Genomic DNA, 17,969 nt, shown 5'->3' with positions numbered 1-17,969 from the left:
CTGCAGGCCCAGCCTTCCCCTGTCACAGGAACCACCACTCGGAAGATGGAGCAAGGGAAGGGTTAGGTTTTAATGTCCCGGTCCTCAGGCCCAGGCCGTCCAGCGCCCAGCCATTCATTCCCTGCCGCCCTGCTGCTCACTCCGGTGGGGGCCGGCCTGCTTCATCGGAGCCTTCAGCAGTGGCCGTCCCGTCATCCTCCGGCACCAGTTCCACGTCCAGCTCCAGCTGGCCCATGTAGAGGCCAACAGCACAAGCCCAGAGCAGACCAACGGCCAGGACAGCGCCCATGCCCGCGGCGGCACCCCCCAGTGAGAGCTGCATCGGCCCCCGCAGGGCTGCCAGGCCCACCACGTAGGAGGCACCACCCCACACCACGCACAGGCCGCCCAGCAGGAAGAAGCCTGTGGGAGAGGGCGGAGGCCACAATCAATGGAGGGGAGGGCCTGGTGTCCCAGGCTGGGGCTGTTGGGTGGATGGGGGGAAGGCCCGGATCAGGCAGGCAGATGCCAGAGACAGGGGGGGTCAGGGGATTGAGGTGGACTTAGAAGGGGGATGAGGCAAACTCCTGGGCAGGACAGGTCAGGGATAGTACAGAGCCAAGGTCAGCAGGCATGAGAAGGTACCAGAGGGGTGTCTAGGACTTGGAAGTGAGGTCCAAGATCAGAGGGGGGGGGGTTGGTCTGAGAGCAAAGATAGGGCTGGAGGAGCAGCGGCTGGGACTAAGATCCTCATTTTTGTCGAGAAGTGACTGGAAGACAGGACCCACAGCCATGCCCTGGGCCACCCACTCAGGGGTGGGGTGGGGTGGGTGGAAGGTCGACACAAGTGAGAATGAGACAGCTTCCGGTGGGGGGAAGAATGAGAGGTTCTACACTTACTATCGGGAAGGATTGGGCAGGAGAGAATCCGCACTCAGGCGGGCAGGGTGAGTGCTCTACATTCCCCGGTGGGGGAGGAAGTGTCCACACTCCCGGGTGGGGGCAGGACTGGGGGTCTGCACTCACCATAGGCGGCTTCCCGACCCATGTCACTCTGCATGAAGGAGATGACCCCGATGCCTGATGCCAGGAGGCCATTTCGGAACCAGGAGAGGAAAGCTTGGAGGGAGGGGGAAGAAGCAGCATCAGCCCAAATCCTGCCCCCAAAGTCCTCAGCCCAAACAGTGAAACCGCCCCATCCCACTCCAAATTCCCACCAGGTCCTGAGGGCCCCCCACTTCACCCTGTCCTCCCCAAACCCTCTCTTGTCTCCGTCTCTGAACCCTCTCCCCAAACTCTGCAACACTGAAGACTCAAGACAGTCCGCAGAATCTGCAGGAAAATCTAGGACCAAAACTGCAGAACCTAAATCTGAAGACGGGAAGACCCCAAGAGGTCATCGTGGTCAACACCATGGGCTGCCCTCTTACTTCTTTCTCAGACCTCTGGCACAAAGCTTTTCACCACCCCTACATCTCCCCTACATCTCGATGCTCCATCCTCTCCAATCCTGACATAATGCTCCTCCCCTTGCAGCCTGGATCACCTCGCCCTCCAATCAGCCCAGAGCTTTTCTTCTATCGGTTGTGCCCTCCTCCAATCTGCAACTTCCCCCTCTTCCGTGGGGATCCACACTCCCACATTATGCAGAGTGGTCGCCTTTTCAATCGGAACTGGCCAACGTGGACCCCTCTTGTAAATAACTCTCCCACCCCAAGCACTCTTTGGAAGCCCCTTTCGTCCAGACATATCAGTTCTTCTCAGGCTGCCTGTCCTAGCCCGACCAGCCTCTCGGACCCTTGGTCCCATCCGCAAGCCCTTCTCCTATGTGGATACACAGCGCTCTTGCAGCCAGCACTTCCCTGCGCGTATACGGAAGCCGTTCTCCCTTTGAGCCCGGGCCCAGTTTCCAGCAGAAGCCCCACCCCAATCCCCCACTCTCGTGCGCGGACAGCTCGGCTATTCCAAACCTCCTCTCCCATTCGAGCAGACCCGTGCCCCAGCTCCAGACCTGTCTCATGCGCTTTTCGGAGGAGCCAGGCGTCTGCGCGGTCCAGCTCGGACACGGGGGGCGGCGAAGACCCTGCGCGGGGGCCTTGGCCCGGAGCGAAGGATCCCCGGGCGCCCCCACTCCGGGATCGCGGAGGCGGCAGCAGCGCCCCCCGGAAGCGGAGTCGCGCCAGGCGGGCGGCGGGAACCCACCACCAGCCGCCTCCCATGGTTCGCACTACAGACGCCGCTTACCGCCCCGCCCCACGGGCCTTCCGTAGGCTGAAGTACACGTTACTCATACTTAGCGGCCCACCCATTGGTTTTGTTTGCGCCATTCAAACCCAATTCACACCGTCCATTGGTCAGAATGGCAGCGATTCCCTCCTCCGTCATCTGTGCCGGTACTACTTGTCCCACCTTGCTTCTGGTGACGGACTACGAATCCCGGCGATCACTGCGCCAGGGGAAAGCCAGTCTTTAGAGGCTGCAGGCCCGATGTCTGCCGGGACTTGTAGTTTTTGTTAATGACTTTCATTCCAATGGCCAAAAAACAAAAGCAAAACTCTTAATATAGAATCTTTGCAAAATCTCAAAGAGCCCAGAGGAGAAAGTGAAGCTTACCATCAATCCCACCAAATAAGCGGTTACTGCTAATATTTTGTTATCTTCCTAACCCTTCTTTTTTTCTGTGCAGATGTCAAATGAGATGCCATTTGATAAATTAATTTTTTTCACATTTCAATAAATCATGAAAATTGACCAGTGGCATTATTTTTCCACAACATAATTTTTTAAAATATATTTATTTTGGGTGGCCGGTTAGCTCAGTTGGTTAGAGCGTGGTGCTAATAACATCATGCCGTTTCCATCCCAGCATGGGCCACTGTGAGCTGCGCCCTCCTTAAAAAGATAGATAGATAGGTAGGTAGGTAGGTAGCTAGCTAGCTAGCTAGATGATAGATAGATAGATATAGAGATATAATGGTACAAGATACAAACGGGTCTAATGAAAAGTAATTTCCACCCCGTGCCCTAGCCAGCCAGTTCCCATCTCCCATCCCACAGCATCAAGTTTAATGCTTCATACTGATGCATTATAAAGGTAACAGAAGAGATCCCAGGCCCTAGATTGTTTCCAGTTGTCCGTGTTGTAAACAATTGTGGTTTCCTTTTAGGTCTAAGCCTATGTCTGAGTCCAGAAGGACCTGATCCCATTGGCAAACTTCAGCCTCCAGCTTCTCTACCTCTGAACCCACACATGGCTTTATATCCTCTGGTGACCTTAAAAATAGAACTTTTTTTTTTATTATCAGCAAAAAATTCATTTATCCTGGAACAGCAAAGAATTGCAATTTGGGGCACGCAGCTATAGAAAAACCATAGATAAGTCCAACAAAGGAGAGGAAACATTATTTTATGGAGAAAAAGGAAGAAGTTGGGAGGGGTTGTTTAGCAAGAAAACCCATTGGAGAAAAACAAAAGGTCAGGGAGTTAACGGTTTCTCATTAGCTGAGCTGCTGGGGTGGTCGATTCCTTGTAGGAGGTGCAATACATCTTTTCCTGATGGGGCCTATAATTGATGATTCTTTCCTGTTGACTTTTCTTCTGTGGGGTTCTGTCTGTAATTGACAGTTCTTTCTGTGAATGACATGGAACGGTAGGTACTGTGTGACAGCTCCCCCTTCTGGCGTCCCGACTGTATTTTAGTTAGGATTCCCTTTATTAACGTTCTCGCTCTTTCCTGCACTGTCATTATGATCTCTATACTTATCTGTCTCTGCCGTCAGTCTGTCAGCTTCCAATGGATGAGGTCCTTGATTAACAGATCTCCATGTCCCCCAACCCGATGTATAGGTAGGAAACTTGGTAAGTAATAATAGCAAACATCTACCAATGGCTTTCTCTGTGCCAGAAACTGTGCTAGGTACACTATGTGTATAATGTCATTTAATCCTCATTGTAACCGTTAAGGATTAGAATATTCTCTTTTATAGAGGAAAAATGAGGCTCAGAGCAGTGAGGTAATAAAAGTTAATGTTTATTGAGCATTAATCATGTGTGGGATTCTGGCTCTTGCTTTATATGGATACTCTCATTAAATCCTCAGAATAACCCTAAGTGATATGCACTATTATTATCCCCATTTTACAGAGGAAGGGAAAGGTTAGGTCAGTTGTCTTAAATCACTCTGCTAATTAGGTAAGTCCAAGACCAAATTACTCGCCACCATGCCATGCAGCTTATACTCATTCATTCATTCACTCATTCAACAAGTATTTACTGAGCACTTGCTCTCTGACAGCATTATACTACACATTTGATATAAATCTGTAAATAAAACAGACAAAATTCTCTTCCCTGAACTTCCTCAATGTAATAAAGGGCATCTACAAAATACCTACAACTAGCATCATTCTCAGTGATGAAATATTGACTGTTTTCCCCTCGAGATTGTACACAAGGATTTCCTCTCTCATCACTTCTAGTCAACATTGTATTGGAGGTCCTAGCTAGTGCAATAAGGCAAGAAAAATAAATAAAAGGCATATAGATCTGACAGAAGTAAAACTGTCAATATTTGCATGTGATGTGATTGTTTATGTACAAAATTCTAAGGAATCAAAATAACTACTAAAACTAATGAGTAAATTTAGCAAGGTTGCAGGATACAAGACCAATATACAAAAATCAATTTTATGTTTCTATCCTACCTGGAAGCAATTATAAAATGAGATTGAAAATAATCCCCTTTACGGGGGTGGGGGGTGGGAGATGAGGGTAAGGGGGTTCAAATATATGGTGATGGAAGGAGAACTGACTCTGGGTGGTGAACACACAATGGGATTTATAGATGATGTAATACAGAATTGTACACCTGAAATCTATGTAATTTTACTAACAATTGTCACCCCAATAAATAAAAAAAAGAAAAGAAAGAAAATAATCCCCTTTACAATAGCATTAAAACAAAAAATACTTAGGACTAAATTTAACAAAAGAAATGCAGGATTTTTACAACTGAAAACTACAAAATACTGCTGAGACACATTAAAGAAGATCTAAATAAATGGAGATATATACCATGTTCATGTATTGGAAAACTCTTTGCTTCCTTGGAGATTACATTCTATAAGGATAAGCAGAAAACAAGCAATAAACATGCTAAATAAGTAAGTTCTAGGGAAAGTCCAGGAGAGTAGAAGAGCTTAGAGAGGGTCCCTAACCCAGCAAGGGTGTGTCTGAGTTGAAACCTGAACTATGAGTAATCATGAACCAGGTAAAGAGTGTTCAGAACCCTGCAGAAAAAAGTCTGGGGCCCAAGAAAGCTTACAGTGAGTGTAGGAGACTGAACATAAATAATAAAATAAAACTCCAATTATTTGCCATCACAAGGTGGTTTTCTTGCTTACCTGTGGGCAGCTGTGGCAATTATATTTTCTGAGAAGCCCTAGAGTGTGTAGAGATTTTTTTCTTTCAAATATTTTATTGGAGAAGGGGAACAGGACTTTATTGGGGAACAGTGTGCACTTCCAGGACTTTTTCCAAGTCAAGTTGTCCCTTGAATTCTAGTTGTTGATGGCACTGCTCAGCTCCAGGTCCAGCCCAATTGTTAGTTGCAGGGTCCGTGGCCACCATCCCTCGCGGGAGTCGAGGAATCGAACTGCCAACCCTGCGGTCAAGAGCCCACCAGCCCACGTGGGAATCGAACCAGCAGCCTTTGGCACTAGGAGCACGGAGCTCCAACCGCCTGAGCCATGAGGCAAGGCCCCTGTAGACATCTTTAGAATTCAGAATGGCAGCTCTCTGTTCACCCTAACCTCCACAAGAGCAAGGCATTGATAACCTTGACTCTCCAAGGTTACTCCATGTAGTTCCTGAGCCACTTTTAACTCGTGATCCTGTGCACTAGGGGAGCCATGAAAGATTTATGCAGGGGACAATGTTCAACTTATCTGTTAAGGTCACTCAGCCTTCCTGTGGAGAGCAGGTTGTAGCAGGGAGAGACAGGAAATTTGCAATGGACAGGTAAACCTGCCAACAGCTATCTCTTTCTCGCCATTCCTTCTCTAGTCCAAACCCTTTTTACCTTTCACCTGGACAACTGAGACAGCACACTCATTGGTCTCCAGATCCCCTTAAAGTAGATTCTCTATTTACTAATTCAGGAAATATTTATTTATTTATTTATTTATTTATTTTTTAAGATTTTATTGGGGAAGGGGAACAGGACTTTATTGGGGAACAGTGTGTACTTCAGGACTTTTTTCCAAGTCAAGTTGTTGTCCTTTCAATCTTAGTTGTGGAGGGTGCAGCTCAGCTCCAGGTCCAGTTGCTGTTTTCTAGTTGCAGGGGGCGCAGCCCACCATCCCTTGCGGGAGTTGAACCGGCAACCTTGTGGTTGAGAGCCCACTGGCCCATGTGGGAATCGAACCGGCAGCCTTCGGAGTTAGGAGCATGGAGCTCTAACTGCCTGAGCCACCCGGCCGGCCCAGGAAATATTTATTGAATATGTACAGTGGGCCAGCTTGTTTGAGACACTGAGGATACAGCAGTGAACAAAACAGAAAAATAATATGTCCCACATATGACACTATTGGGGAAGTGGGACGAAGGAATAATTAATGTAAAAATCCATGAACTGTTAAGTCGGTGAAGAAAATAAATAAAGGTGATGAGGTAGGTAGAGAATAAATGAGGTCGCCGGCCTCTAAGATGACCCTGGTGATCTTCACGTTTTGTGTAGTCTCCTCCCACATCCAGTCAGCCCTGGTCTGTGTGACAAGTTGAATACTGTGGACTTCTAAGGCTGGACCATAAAAGACATTATGACTTCTGCCTGGCTCTCTTGGATCATCTTCTTTGGACGAAGCCAGTTGCTGTGGTGTGAGGACTCTCAAGCAGCCTTGTGGAGAGGCCTGGATGGAGCAAAACTGAGGCCCCCTGCCAACAGCCAGCACCAGCCATGTGAGTGAACCACCTTGCAAGCGGTCCCTCCAGCCCGTCAAGTCTTTGGATGACAGCAGCCCGGGCCCAAATCTCATAAGACCCCAAGCCAGAATCCCTCAAAAGCTGCTCGTGTGGGATTTCTGACCCACAGAAACTGTGTGCGATAATACACGTTTGTTTTAAGCCACTAGGTTTTGAAGATGTGACAAATGAGTAGCAATCTGAGTGACAAGAAGGAGTCAGCCATGAGGTGAGGAGGAGGAGGAATGCTCCAAGCCGAGAGGACAGCAAGTGCAAAGGCCCTGAGACTGGAATGTGCTTGACATGCTGGAGGCGTAGCCAGGAGGCCGGTGTGGTTGGAGCAGAGTGAGCGAAGGGGAGAGTGGGAGGCGAGGAAGTCAGAGAGGAAATGGGGTGGGGGGCTGTTGGGGTCTTGTGGGCCATAGTGAAGGCTCCACATTTTAAGTGTGATGGGAGCCAGTAGGAGATTTTGAGCTGAGGAGTAGCATGATCTGACTTAGCTCTTTAGAATATGCTACTGACTGCTCAGTGGAAAATAGATTTAGTAGCCAGACATCTAGTGATGTGTCTCCCTAAACCCTTCAATAGTTCTCCATCACCCTCTGAAATCTTGGCTACAAGGCCTGCCAGGCTAGGCCCTTCCTGACCTCTGCCCCTGCATCTCCTGAGAAGAGCTTGCATTTTATAAAGCAGGTGGCAGGTTGGAGGGGGTTAAACTTGGGGAGGGAGTTCAAATGAGCTGTAATAGATAGCCTGCCTGCCAGCAATGAATATTAAGCATTAAATGGGATTAAGTGAAAACTGAAAATATGTGAAACATTGTTCACATTCTTGGCTGGTGAAATAGTTTAGGCTGATTGGGGGGGGGGGGGGCAGGGTTGGGAATTGAATGCCAGAAAGGGTCAGGGCAGAGAAAACAAATCCTCCTTAAAGAGACAGATCCCAAAGCTCGTCCTCTTACTGCTGCAACATGATCAGATCAGTGGTTCTTTTTTTTTTTTTTTTTTAAAGATTTTATTGGGGAAGGGAAACATGACTTTATTGGGGAACAGTGTGTACTTCCAGGACTTTTTTCCAAGTCAAGTTGTTGTCCTTCCAATCTTAGTTGTGGAGGGCGCAGCTCAGCTCCAGGTCCAGTTGCTGTTGCTACTTGCAGGGGGCACAGCCCACCATCCCTTGCGGGACTCGAGGAATTGAACTGACAACCTTGTGGTTGAGAGCCCACTGGCCCATGTGGGAAGCGAACCGGCAGCCTTTGGAGTTAGGAGCATGGAACTCTAACCGCCTGAGCCACCGGGCCGGCCCCAGATCAGTGGTTCTAATACGAATCATCTGGTAGCTTTAAAAAATGATTAATGCTCCAGCCCCATCCCAGACCAATGTAGTCAGTGTCTAACCAGCCACTGGTATTCTTTTCCAGTGAATGTATTTTAATTCACTACCAGAAAGAAATGATAATTATGTGACACAATGGAGATGTTAGCTTAGGCTATGGTGGTAATCATACCGCAATATATAATTGTAATTATATATATCAATGTGTATCAAATCAATACATTATACACTTTAAACTTACACAATGTTATATGTCAATTATAGCTCAGTTAAAATAAAAAATTTTTTAACATTGTGCATTTATTTATAAAAAGGTTAGAGAAACACAGAACCTGGGCCCCTGTGCAACGGGGAGTCACCATCGTCATAATAAATACAATAGGGGCCGCCCGGTGGCTCAGGCAGTTGGAGCTCTGTGCTCCTAACGCCGAAGGCTGCGAGTTGGATTCCCACATGGGCCAGTGGGTGCTCAACCACAAGGTTGCCAGTTCAATTCCTCGAGTCCCGCAAGGGATGGTGGGCTCTGTCCCCTGCAACTAAGATTGAACACGGCACCTTGAGCTGAGCTGCCACTGAGCTGCCGGATGGCTCAGTCGATTGGAGCGCATCCTCTCAACCACAAGGTTGCCGGCCCAAGGGATGACTCCGGCCCAAGGGATGGTGGGCTGCGCCCCCTGCAACTAACAATGGCAACTGAACCTGGAGCTGAGCTGTGCCCCCCACAACTATGATTGAAAGGATAGCAACTTGACTTGGAAAAAATCCTGGAAGTACACACTGTTCCCTGATAAAGTATTGTTCCCTTTCCCCAACTTAAAAAAAATATATTAAAAAAAGAAAATGTAATTTAAAATAAATACAGCAATTTTTTAAAAAGAAAAAAGTACTGGATTTTTTTCTACACATCTACCTTTTGGCCCCCACTCCGTCTCACAGTGGGGCCACAATGTAGATGCCATCTTCTGTCCCCTCTTCTACCTCCCAACCTTCCATAATTATCCAGGGATAAAGGTAAAATAATCTTTCTTTCCAGGTGTTATTAACCCTCAAAACCCCAAAGTCAGAGCTCCTTCCCTCCCCAGGGAACTCTGCAGGCATCATCTGGGTCAGACAGAGTTTCCAACCGAGGTGCCAAGGGAATATCCTAGAGGTCCAGGGACATAGATGGGGGGCACTTTGTATATGAGGGGAACCATATCTGAATATAGAAAGGTGGAATAAGAACTCAGTGAGAGAAATAAAGGGCATCAAACAAACAGACTAAGTGTCTAAACTAAAATGAGGAAATTCAAACTGAATTACCCCTTCTACATACCATAGCACACCCATAGTACAGATGAGGAAAGTGAGGCCCTGAGAAACAGAACTTTTTTGCCCCACGGGCTGCAGAGCCAGCAATTGAACTGGGTCAAACTGGGCTCCTCCCCCATTCCTCCCTATGGTGGAGGGGCAGCCTTTCCAACCAAGACTGCAGTGGATGGGGGCAGTGAGGAAGGGTCTTTGGAAGGAGAGAAAATGGTGGTCTTTGGAAGGGAGGTGTGGAAGGGTCCGTGATTGGGAGTGTGGTGGTGCAGAGGTTATGAAGGGGGAGCCCACGCAAACCCTCAAACTCACACTGTAGTCATGACCTTGAGAGAACCCGAACGGAAACGCAGTATCTTTTTCTTGAGCGCGTGGGAAGCCTTGATCTTTACAAAGACTTTGGCGGGGCCCGCTGGCGCCCCTCCACCTGCACCACCCCCTGGCCCGGAGGCCGCGGTGGCTGCCACCAGCTGCTGCGGCCACACGAGGCCACCGCTGCCGTCTGAGTCGCTGGATGCGGAGCTGAAGGCAGGCGACTCTCCCTCGCTGGCACTAGATTCACTCTCCCCGTAGCCGCCGCCAACGCCGCCCGTCGGACCCCGGCGTCCAAGGGGTCCCAAGCGCCCCGCTGAGCACTCTGAGTCGCTGCCTGCGCAGCCATAGAGCAGCCGGCGCTGAGGAGCAGACGGGGATGGGCCAGGCCCTGGGCCGCGGGCCGCCGGGCCGCGGGGCCGGCCTCGGCGCCCATCGGCTGCGTCGATCTCGGCGGTGGAGCGCCAGCGGCGGCAGGACCCCGCGGCCTGCGCGGCCAGCGTGGGTGCTGGGCCGCGGCGGGGCCGCGGAGGCCGAGGCTCTTCCCGTTCAGCTGTAGGGTACTTGGGGGGTCCCGGAGGAACGGCGGCGGCTCGGCCCAACAGGCTGGTCTCGGACTGGGAGCGCGCGGCCTTCCGAGCCCTGGGCGAGCCCCGACGGCCCGAGGCCTCCGTCATGCGTCCGCGGCGGCCGGCAGCCCGGGGACGCTCCCGCGGTGGGGACTGCTCCACGCTGCGGCCCCGCGTCAGTGGTGGCGCTTTGCGGCGGGCGGCGCGGCCAGGGAGGCCGCGGGTAGCCGCCTGTGCCCCTGGGATGTACTGCGCCTTCACCAGGCGGCCCTCGCCCGGGCTGTCGGGGGGCGAGGATACAGCTGGCGGCGCAGCGGGCTCCGGCGCCGCCTCCGACTCCCACGGCGAGGCCCAGGCGCCAAAATAAAGTAATTTTAAGAATGTGTTTTTATCAAGAGCTGACCAGATGTCAGGGACGGTTCAACAACCAAAGAGATTGAACCAAAGAGATAAATGAACCAAAGAGATCATTGAACCAAAGAGATAAATGATCATCTTTCATGGTGGGACATTTTAGAATGCGAAGGGAGTGACAATGTCAAATTGTGTCACCTGCAAATCAGGCATTTATTCAGGCTGTCCTGTAACTCCCTTAACTCTCTTAAAGTCTAGCATTTTCTCTAGCCAGGTGTTCACATTTGCTCATTTCTCACCTCTGTTTTACCCTGAATGAACTCAGGCTTCTCTCCTCCCTACAGAGCCCGGCAGTAGGTAGTTCACCCCAACTCCCAACCAGCATTTAACTGTGAAACATGCCTCCTTGTCAGTTTCTCCTGAGAATCAGCTGACCTCGGACACATTTCCTGTCTAACCTCCCTGGCTACTTACTTCTCCGTATCTACCCAACTTCCCCTTACTGAAAGCCCTTTTACCACAGAAAAGCAATGCTTTTTTTGTTTGAGTTTTGGATGCTTGCAGATTTCTGAGTTCCCTACTGCAATGGTCTTTTTGAATAAAGTTTCTCCTTATTTTAATCTGGATCTGTTTTTATTTGACATCTCCACAAAATTCTCACGCATTCTTCACTAGGTTAATTCCTAGATACTGTATAGTTTTTATCGCTTTTGGGAAGGATATCTAATTTTCTGTTAATTTCCCAGTTGGTTATAGAGGAATTCCATTGATTGTTTAAATTGAGATATAATTCACATACCATGAAATCTATCCTTTTACAGTGTACAATTCAATGGTTTTTAGTATGTTTACAAAGTTGTGCAACCATCAACACGAATTCCAAAACATTTCATTATCCCCAAAAGAAACCCCCTCCCATACCGCCTACACTTACCCCGGCCCTGGCAACCACTCAGCTACTTTCTGTCTCTATGGATTTGTCGATTCTGGACATTTCAAAGGGAAATGGAATCATGAAATATGTGGTCTTGTGTGTCTGACTTTTCTCACTCAGCATAATGTTTTCAAGGTTCATCCATGCTGTGGCATGGACCAGCACTTTTCATGAGTAATATCCCATTGTATGGATCTACCACATTTTATTTATCCATTCAGCAGTTGATGAACAACATTTGCTCTACTCACAGGACATTCTCCCCCACTTTGTCCTCCTGACAGACGAAGCAGGGTCCCGCCAGGCAGACACAGCCCTATGTGAGGGCACAGGCCTTGCAGAGCCTAATGGAAGCTGGATTTCAACCCAGACTTGCCTCTCAATTGCTTTTGAGCAGTATACAACCTTCCCAACTGTACATGGCATCTCTGTGAATGCTAATTCAAACAGAAAATTAATTCATTGAGAAGATATTGGGCAGTCTAGGAAGTACTCCCTTACTCATAAAGAGATATGGAGAAGAGTTCCTTCTCTGCTTCTGCTTTTCGCTGGTAAGGAGGTGAAGGCTGGAAGATGCTCTAGCCATGTTGCAATCACGATGGGGGCTGCTGGCATGCCAAGACCAGCAGTATGGAAAGATAGTCCAAACCTAGGTGAATTTGCAGTTTACTCTGATTTTGCCAACCCCGGAAGTGCCCTGTTGGCATTTTTACCTGAGATGACAGACTCCTGGCTCTTTAAACAAGCTGAGTTGGAGTTTTGAGTTACAGATGAAATCCTTACTCAATATGGATGAATTAGAAGAAATTCCAAGATGGCATTCTGAATTTCTGTCATAAACCTAGAGCTTACCTGCTGAGACCACCAACCAGTGTAAGGACAATGAGGACCCATCCCTAAGAAATATTTGGGGATCCCAATTAAAGGACAGAATAGCCCCCCAAAGACATCCATGTCTTAATTCCCAGAGCCCGAATATGTCATTCACATGGCAAAGAGGGCTTTGCAGGTGTGATTACGGATCTTGAAATGGGGAGATTATCCTAGATCACCCAATGTAACCCCATGAGTCTTTAAAAGCAGAGAATCTTTTCTAGCTATGGTCAGAGAGAGATGTGACAATGGAGGAAGGAGCAGAAACATGGGACAATAATGGTTTTGAAGATGGAGGAAGAAAGCCACGGATGGCCTTTAGAAACCAGAAAAGACAAGGAAACACAACCTCTTTCTTCCAGAAAGGAATATAGCCCTGGCAAGTTTGATTTTAGCCCAGTGGGACCCATGTCACACTCCTGATCTCCAGAACTATTAACAAACTTGTGTTTTAAGCTACTGTTTGTATAATTTATACACCAGCCATGGAAAACCAAGAGGCCCATTGAAACACAGAGGCCAAAGTAAGTCCAAAGGAGATACGGCTAAGCCCTGCTTACCTTGTACACCCTTGCCGAGTGTGGCTTCCTCAGATAAGGACCCTGGTTGACAAGTGGGTGGTGTCTGAGTCCCTTTGGGCTATAACAAAATACCACAGTTCTGGAGACTGGAAATCCAAGATCAGACCACCGGCAGATTCAGTCTGGTGAGGGCCCACCTCCTGATTCACGGCCATCTTCTAGCTGTGTCATCGCATGGTGGAGGGGGCGAGGACATGGCAGACAGCTCTGTGGGGTCACTTTTCTAAGGGCACGAATTCCATCCGTGAGGGCTCCATCCTCCTAATCCCATCCCACCGGGGAATGTGTCAGTGTATTAATTCTGAGAGGACACAAGTATTCTGCCTACAGTGGTCAGGGCTCCTGCTGCTTCTCATGCCTAGAAGCCAGCCCCGTCGTCCTGCCTTCATCACTAGCGTCTGTGGGCCGTGTGCGGGCAAGACCGTGCCTGTGTGGGTCACCGCTGTTACCTGACTGCTGAGACGGGCCTTGGCCGGAGCTCAGGCTCTGTGGGATGCCGTTGCTTTGGCTCTTTGGAAGCCTCATTCCCAGTGTCATCATGGATGTCTCCCTAGGGCTGGCCATCAAGAGAACAGATCCAGGTTTCACCCCCTACCCTGGGGCAACTCCCACCCTCCTTGTTATTCCCAGGGATAGGATAACGGGAGCAGCAAGGAGACACGACACCTGCAGGCTTTTTAAAATAACTGCATCCTTTAATGGCAGTAATACAATTGTTGGATTAAGAGACCACAGGAGAGAGGGCAGGTGATGTTTCTGGAAGACAGATACAGAGTACAAAAAAGGGGGTGGAATAGAGTCATGCGACGATCATTGTAAAAATACAGTACGTTATATACATATTTGCACCATCAACTTTCAACTCTGAAGGAGTATTTACACTTTTGTTACAATCCTGGTTAGAGAACATTTTTCTTTAAAAGCTCAGCCTGATGGCAAATGAAACTTTTGGGTGAATTCATAGTCCATGAGGTTCTTAGGCTGAATATCCAAGAGGAGGGTTCCAGCTTCCATTTCATCCAAAATTTCGGTTTTAAAAAAGTATTTCATTTTGCTTTACAAAAGAAATTCTCAAAGGAGGAAAAAACAAAACAAACAAAAAAGCCACACTGTGTATGCTTACTTATTTTACAAACACCAAGGGCTGCAGCCCTCCTGCTCAAGGCCAACACTTGGTGGCTGAAGAAAAATCTCACTAATGATTGTTTAAACAAAACAAAACAAAAAGGACACAAAGACAAACCAATCCAGCCTGATCACTGTGCACTGACCCTGTGTGGGGCTGCCCTTCCTGCCCAGGCTTCTGGCCCCAAACTCAACAATTTTTTCCCCAGACAGAGGGCTTTGGTACAGCAGCCTCATTCACCTCCCACCCCAAGGAGCTGGGAAGGGAACCTTTTGGCTGGGTCACCAGGTTTCCTCATTATCAGCAAGGGAGACAAGGGCCTTAGTGAGGCAGGTGAGGCGGTAGCACAAGAAGGCAGGGGAGGCCAGCAAGGACTGGCACGCGGCTGGGAAGGACCCCGAGCAACAGGCCTTGCCGTTTCCCTCGGTTAGTCTCCCCAGGCCATAGCCACAGGATGGGCTCCTCTGGAGCTCAGGACAGGGCTGGACCTTAGCAGGGGTCCTAGTGGGAGGGGGCAGCCGGGTGCACATGTCTCTGCTCCCTTCCTGGCTCAGCCGAGTGAGGGGAGCAGGATGCAGGCTTCGGGTTGCATACCCCCCACCCCCAGCAGGTGTCCTGGTCACTTGGAGAGGGCCCAGCAGCCCTCACCCTGCCCTGGCTACTCTCTGGAAGTACCCACAAGTCCAACAATATAACATGTCTCTGAACCTGTGTACCTGTCAGCTTAATAGAAAACCAAACACATCAAAACCACGGGCCTTAAAAATAGGGTGCAAAGAGGCGCGAGGAAAGCAGAGAACAGGAACACTTTGCCAAGAACCACCGAGGGCTCCCTCTGTCAGGAGCCTGGTGGGGTGGCCAAGCCACGGATCCTTGAGCTGTCCCCAGAGGGGCCAGGGCCGGCACACTGGGCGCTCTGGCTTCTGAGGACCAGGACCGACCCCAGCATGAGGGGAGGAGGGTGTGGTCACCATAGGACAGGAGCTAATACTGACGGAAAACACTCGGCTTGCGGAGGCTGCCTCCTGGAGGCAGTTTGGGGGACCAGCCCCACACCAGCCCTGTGACTCCAGGTCCGTTTCACCCTGGAGTCTCCTGACACAGGCCGCAGGGTGTGGGGTCAAGGCTGAACTCTGGACGGAGAGCAGGGAGGACTAGGTGCGACTCCAGACGAGACAACAGGAAAGGCTTCGTTTCTCCCAGCCCAGGCCGCTCCCAAAGGCTCTTTTCCTTTCTTTCTTTGATACTTTTTCACTCCCATCGGCCCCCGACGTGGGCCATCACAGCCTGTGCACTGCAAAGATGGGGTTCTAGAAACGTGTGGATCTGCTTCTGCAGGGTCCTACCACCTTGGCTCTCCCTCACCTCCTCATACAAAACGGTGAGCAGCGTTCAGTGCCTTCTCAATGCCTACTGTTCCCTTTGTCCTGGGGGTGGAGGGGGAGAGGGGGGGCCAAGCTGCGCCCAGAAAACCCACCAGACTCCCAACCTTCAAAGAGTCCCTGCAAATTGGGCTGGCCAGACAGAGTGCCTGCTGGGGCCGAGGCCCAGGGGACTCGCAACTGTTCCTGTGCACAAGTAGGTTTTCTTGGCGGGAGCCGGGAGCCCAGCAGCACTGACCAGAACTGAAGATGGTTACATACAATTTATATGTTTCAAACAGAAAGTACTACTTAAAGAGAGAGAAAAAAAGAAGGAAAAAGAAAAAAACACCGAGACCCTGGCCCCCTACCCCGAAGTTCCCACCTCTGGTTGCTGCACTTAAATATGCCCTGGGAAGGGTGGGGTGCAGGGAGCGCCTGACGCCCACTTAACACTACTGGCAAAAGGGGGAGGCAGTGGGGTCGAAGCCTTTAAAAACATCTTTTAGGGACCCCGCGTCCTGCTCGCCCTCGCGGGCCGGGCTATTGCCAGCAAACGGGCTTCCGGAGCCTGTCTTGGGCGCCTGTTTCACGGTCCCGAAGAGCGTGGGCACAGGCAGGTTGTGCACACCGGGCTGGGGCGGGGTGCCCTCCGATGGTGGGGCAACTGCGGCGGTGGCAGGGGCCGCTGCGGCCTTGGGCCGGGGCCGGTTGTAACTGTTGTATCTGTCCGTGGCCGTGGCCGCGCCCCCGTCCACACCGGACTTCCCTGATTCCGGCTGTTCCAGGGCAGACTTACGGACGAACGGGGGCTCCTTGGCCTTGGCAGCAGAGCTCTTGCCGTTGCCCTCGGGGCCCTTTGGCTGGGCACCCGTGTCAGCAGCTGGCTCTGTGGCTTTACCACCTGCGTTGGGAGTCCTGGGGTCATAGAGGCTGATACCACTAAGCACGCTGCTCTGCCCGCTCCCGCTGCCCTGGCCCAGCCCTCCGGCTGCCAGCACGCGGGGGTCATAGGGGGCGGTGGCTGGGGGGGAGGACTCCCCACTGGGGCTGGCGCCTGGAGAGGATGCTTCGGCAGGGCCAGGCTTGGCAGTGCGAGAGGAGGCAGCGGAGTCTGCCGGCTTCTGCAGCCGAGGGTCGCTGGGGGCCTTCCGCACCCGGGGGTCACTGGGCTTGTCGTTGGGGCTGGGAGCCGCTGAGGGGCCAGTGGCATTGACAGTCTTGAGGATGCGCGAGAGGAGCTCAAAGTCAGGCAGGCTGGAGCCGGATGTGCCTGGGTCCGTGGAGGTGCCCGGGCGCTGCCGGGAGTTGGAGGGCCCTGTGGTGCTGGCCCGATGCAGCCTGGGGTCCAGGGCAGGCATGGACTGCAGGGCTGCGGGGAGGGGGGGCACCAGGTCCTGCTTGGGGATGGGCAGGGGGATCAGGTCCTCGGGGTTCCACAGCACAGTGCGGGCGAAGCTCGGCTTGCTCAGGGTCACATCCTTCTTGATGTGGCTGAACTGCTGCAGCTGGGATCGCGGGTCCCGCAGTGGGTGCCCGGGGAGGGGGTCCAGGGGAATGTTCACGGCCTTCTCCCGCAGGGCCCGCTCCCCTTCCTCCTCTTCCACAGGGGGTGGCCCAGACCCCTTGGAGCCGCTGGGGCCTGTGGGGTTGGAATGGAGGCCTCCTTCGGGCTTGGGGGTGGGCAGGGAGCGAGCCAGCCGAGGGTCGGAGGGCCCTGTGTCACCTGGGCCCGATGCACTGGAAGCCTCAGCATGGCGGGTGAGTCTGGGGTCCCGGGTAAGGCGAGGGTCAGCCAGTCGGCCTCCTGTGGGGTGTCCCTTCTGGAGGCGGGGGTCCCCCAGCCCACTGCTGCTGAGCTCCCCAACGGAAGCCTGGGGTCGGCTGGATGTCTGCTGCCTCAGGGTCTTCAGGATGGAGGTGACACTGCTCCCACCCTCATCCTCGTCACTTGAGTACCAGTTTCCGGTGTCACCTGAGAAAGAGCAGAGAGGAACAGGAGGGGGTCAGTGGCCACCACATCTACCAGCCTTCTTGGACCCTATGGTGCCCAATGGGTGAATGCCTCCCCGGCTTCTTACCTCTCAGAACCTCAGTTTCTCCTCTCTTAAGACACCCCCTCCTCCAAGGCTACCACAAACAGCCAGTGAGTTCAGGCCAGCCAAGTACCGAGCCTGGCAAGTCCCTGGCTAATGTTTCTAGACCTTTCCCGCTGTGCCAGCACTGTTTTGTTTTGTCTTATTAATTCTTACAACCAGCCAGGAGGTAGTTTTGTTATCAGGC

At 51.3% G+C, this 17,969-nt stretch overlaps 3 protein-coding genes across 11 annotated transcripts in view; all 3 read right to left on the bottom strand.

Moving 5' to 3' along the window:
• Window positions 1-46: 46 nt before the first annotated feature.
• Window positions 47-2,242, bottom strand: TMEM160 (transmembrane protein 160). The gene is made up of 3 exons (XM_019752660.2): window positions 1,991-2,242; window positions 1,006-1,098; window positions 47-402 (listed from the first exon to the last, which is right to left on the bottom strand). Exons 1-3 carry the CDS (start codon window positions 2,196-2,198, stop codon window positions 137-139), a joined length of 567 nt encoding a protein of 188 aa, XP_019608219.1. The 5' UTR covers window positions 2,199-2,242; the 3' UTR covers window positions 47-136.
• A 3,960-nt stretch (window positions 2,243-6,202) lies between these two features.
• Window positions 6,203-13,370, bottom strand: LOC109458711 (dapper homolog 3). The gene is made up of 3 exons (XM_074315878.1): window positions 13,337-13,370; window positions 13,179-13,220; window positions 6,203-10,855 (listed from the first exon to the last, which is right to left on the bottom strand). Exons 1-3 carry the CDS (start codon window positions 13,368-13,370, stop codon window positions 9,885-9,887), a joined length of 1,047 nt encoding a protein of 348 aa, XP_074171979.1. The 3' UTR covers window positions 6,203-9,884.
• Window positions 13,371-13,870: 500 nt separating this feature from the next.
• The window catches only part of ZC3H4 (zinc finger CCCH-type containing 4), a 40,146-nt gene continuing 36,047 nt past the window's right edge, over window positions 13,871-17,969 (bottom strand). For all 9 annotated transcript variants that reach the window (XM_074316202.1, XM_074316208.1, XM_074316201.1 and 6 more), the window contains one exon: window positions 13,871-17,661. In XM_074316202.1, the coding sequence (XP_074172303.1) occupies window positions 16,142-17,661 (1,520 nt within the window). In that variant the 3' untranslated portion in view covers window positions 13,871-16,141. The remainder of the gene's footprint in view (window positions 17,662-17,969) is intronic.

The sequence above is a fragment of the Rhinolophus sinicus genome, linkage group LG11, assembly GCF_036562045.2.
Source record: "Rhinolophus sinicus isolate RSC01 linkage group LG11, ASM3656204v1, whole genome shotgun sequence".
Taxonomy (NCBI): Eukaryota; Metazoa; Chordata; class Mammalia; order Chiroptera; family Rhinolophidae; genus Rhinolophus; species Rhinolophus sinicus.
Note: the sequence above shows the minus strand (reverse complement) of the source record. Positions and strands in the feature narration are given on the sequence as shown.

Bases quoted from the DNA above. Each gene is read 5' to 3' on its own strand.
- TMEM160 (XM_019752660.2), bottom strand. From the start codon at position 2,198: ATGGGAGGCGGCTGGTGGTGGGTTCCCGCCGCCCGCCTGGCGCGACTC. The intron at 1,099-1,990 runs GTCTGGAGCTGG...CCTCCCTCCAAG, and splicing joins CCGAAAAGCGCATGAGACAG to CTTTCCTCTCCTGGTTCCGA. The intron at 403-1,005 runs GTGAGTGCAGAC...CCTCTCCCACAG, and splicing joins GGGTCGGGAAGCCGCCTATG to GCTTCTTCCTGCTGGGCGGC.
- LOC109458711 (XM_074315878.1), bottom strand. From the start codon at position 13,370: ATGACACAGCTAGAAGATGGCCGTGAATCAGGAG. The intron at 13,221-13,336 runs GTGGGCCCTCAC...CTTGTCAACCAG, and splicing joins AGATGGCCGTGAATCAGGAG to GGTCCTTATCTGAGGAAGCC. The intron at 10,856-13,178 runs GTAAGCAGGGCT...ACATCTGGTCAG, and splicing joins ACTCGGCAAGGGTGTACAAG to CTCTTGATAAAAACACATTC.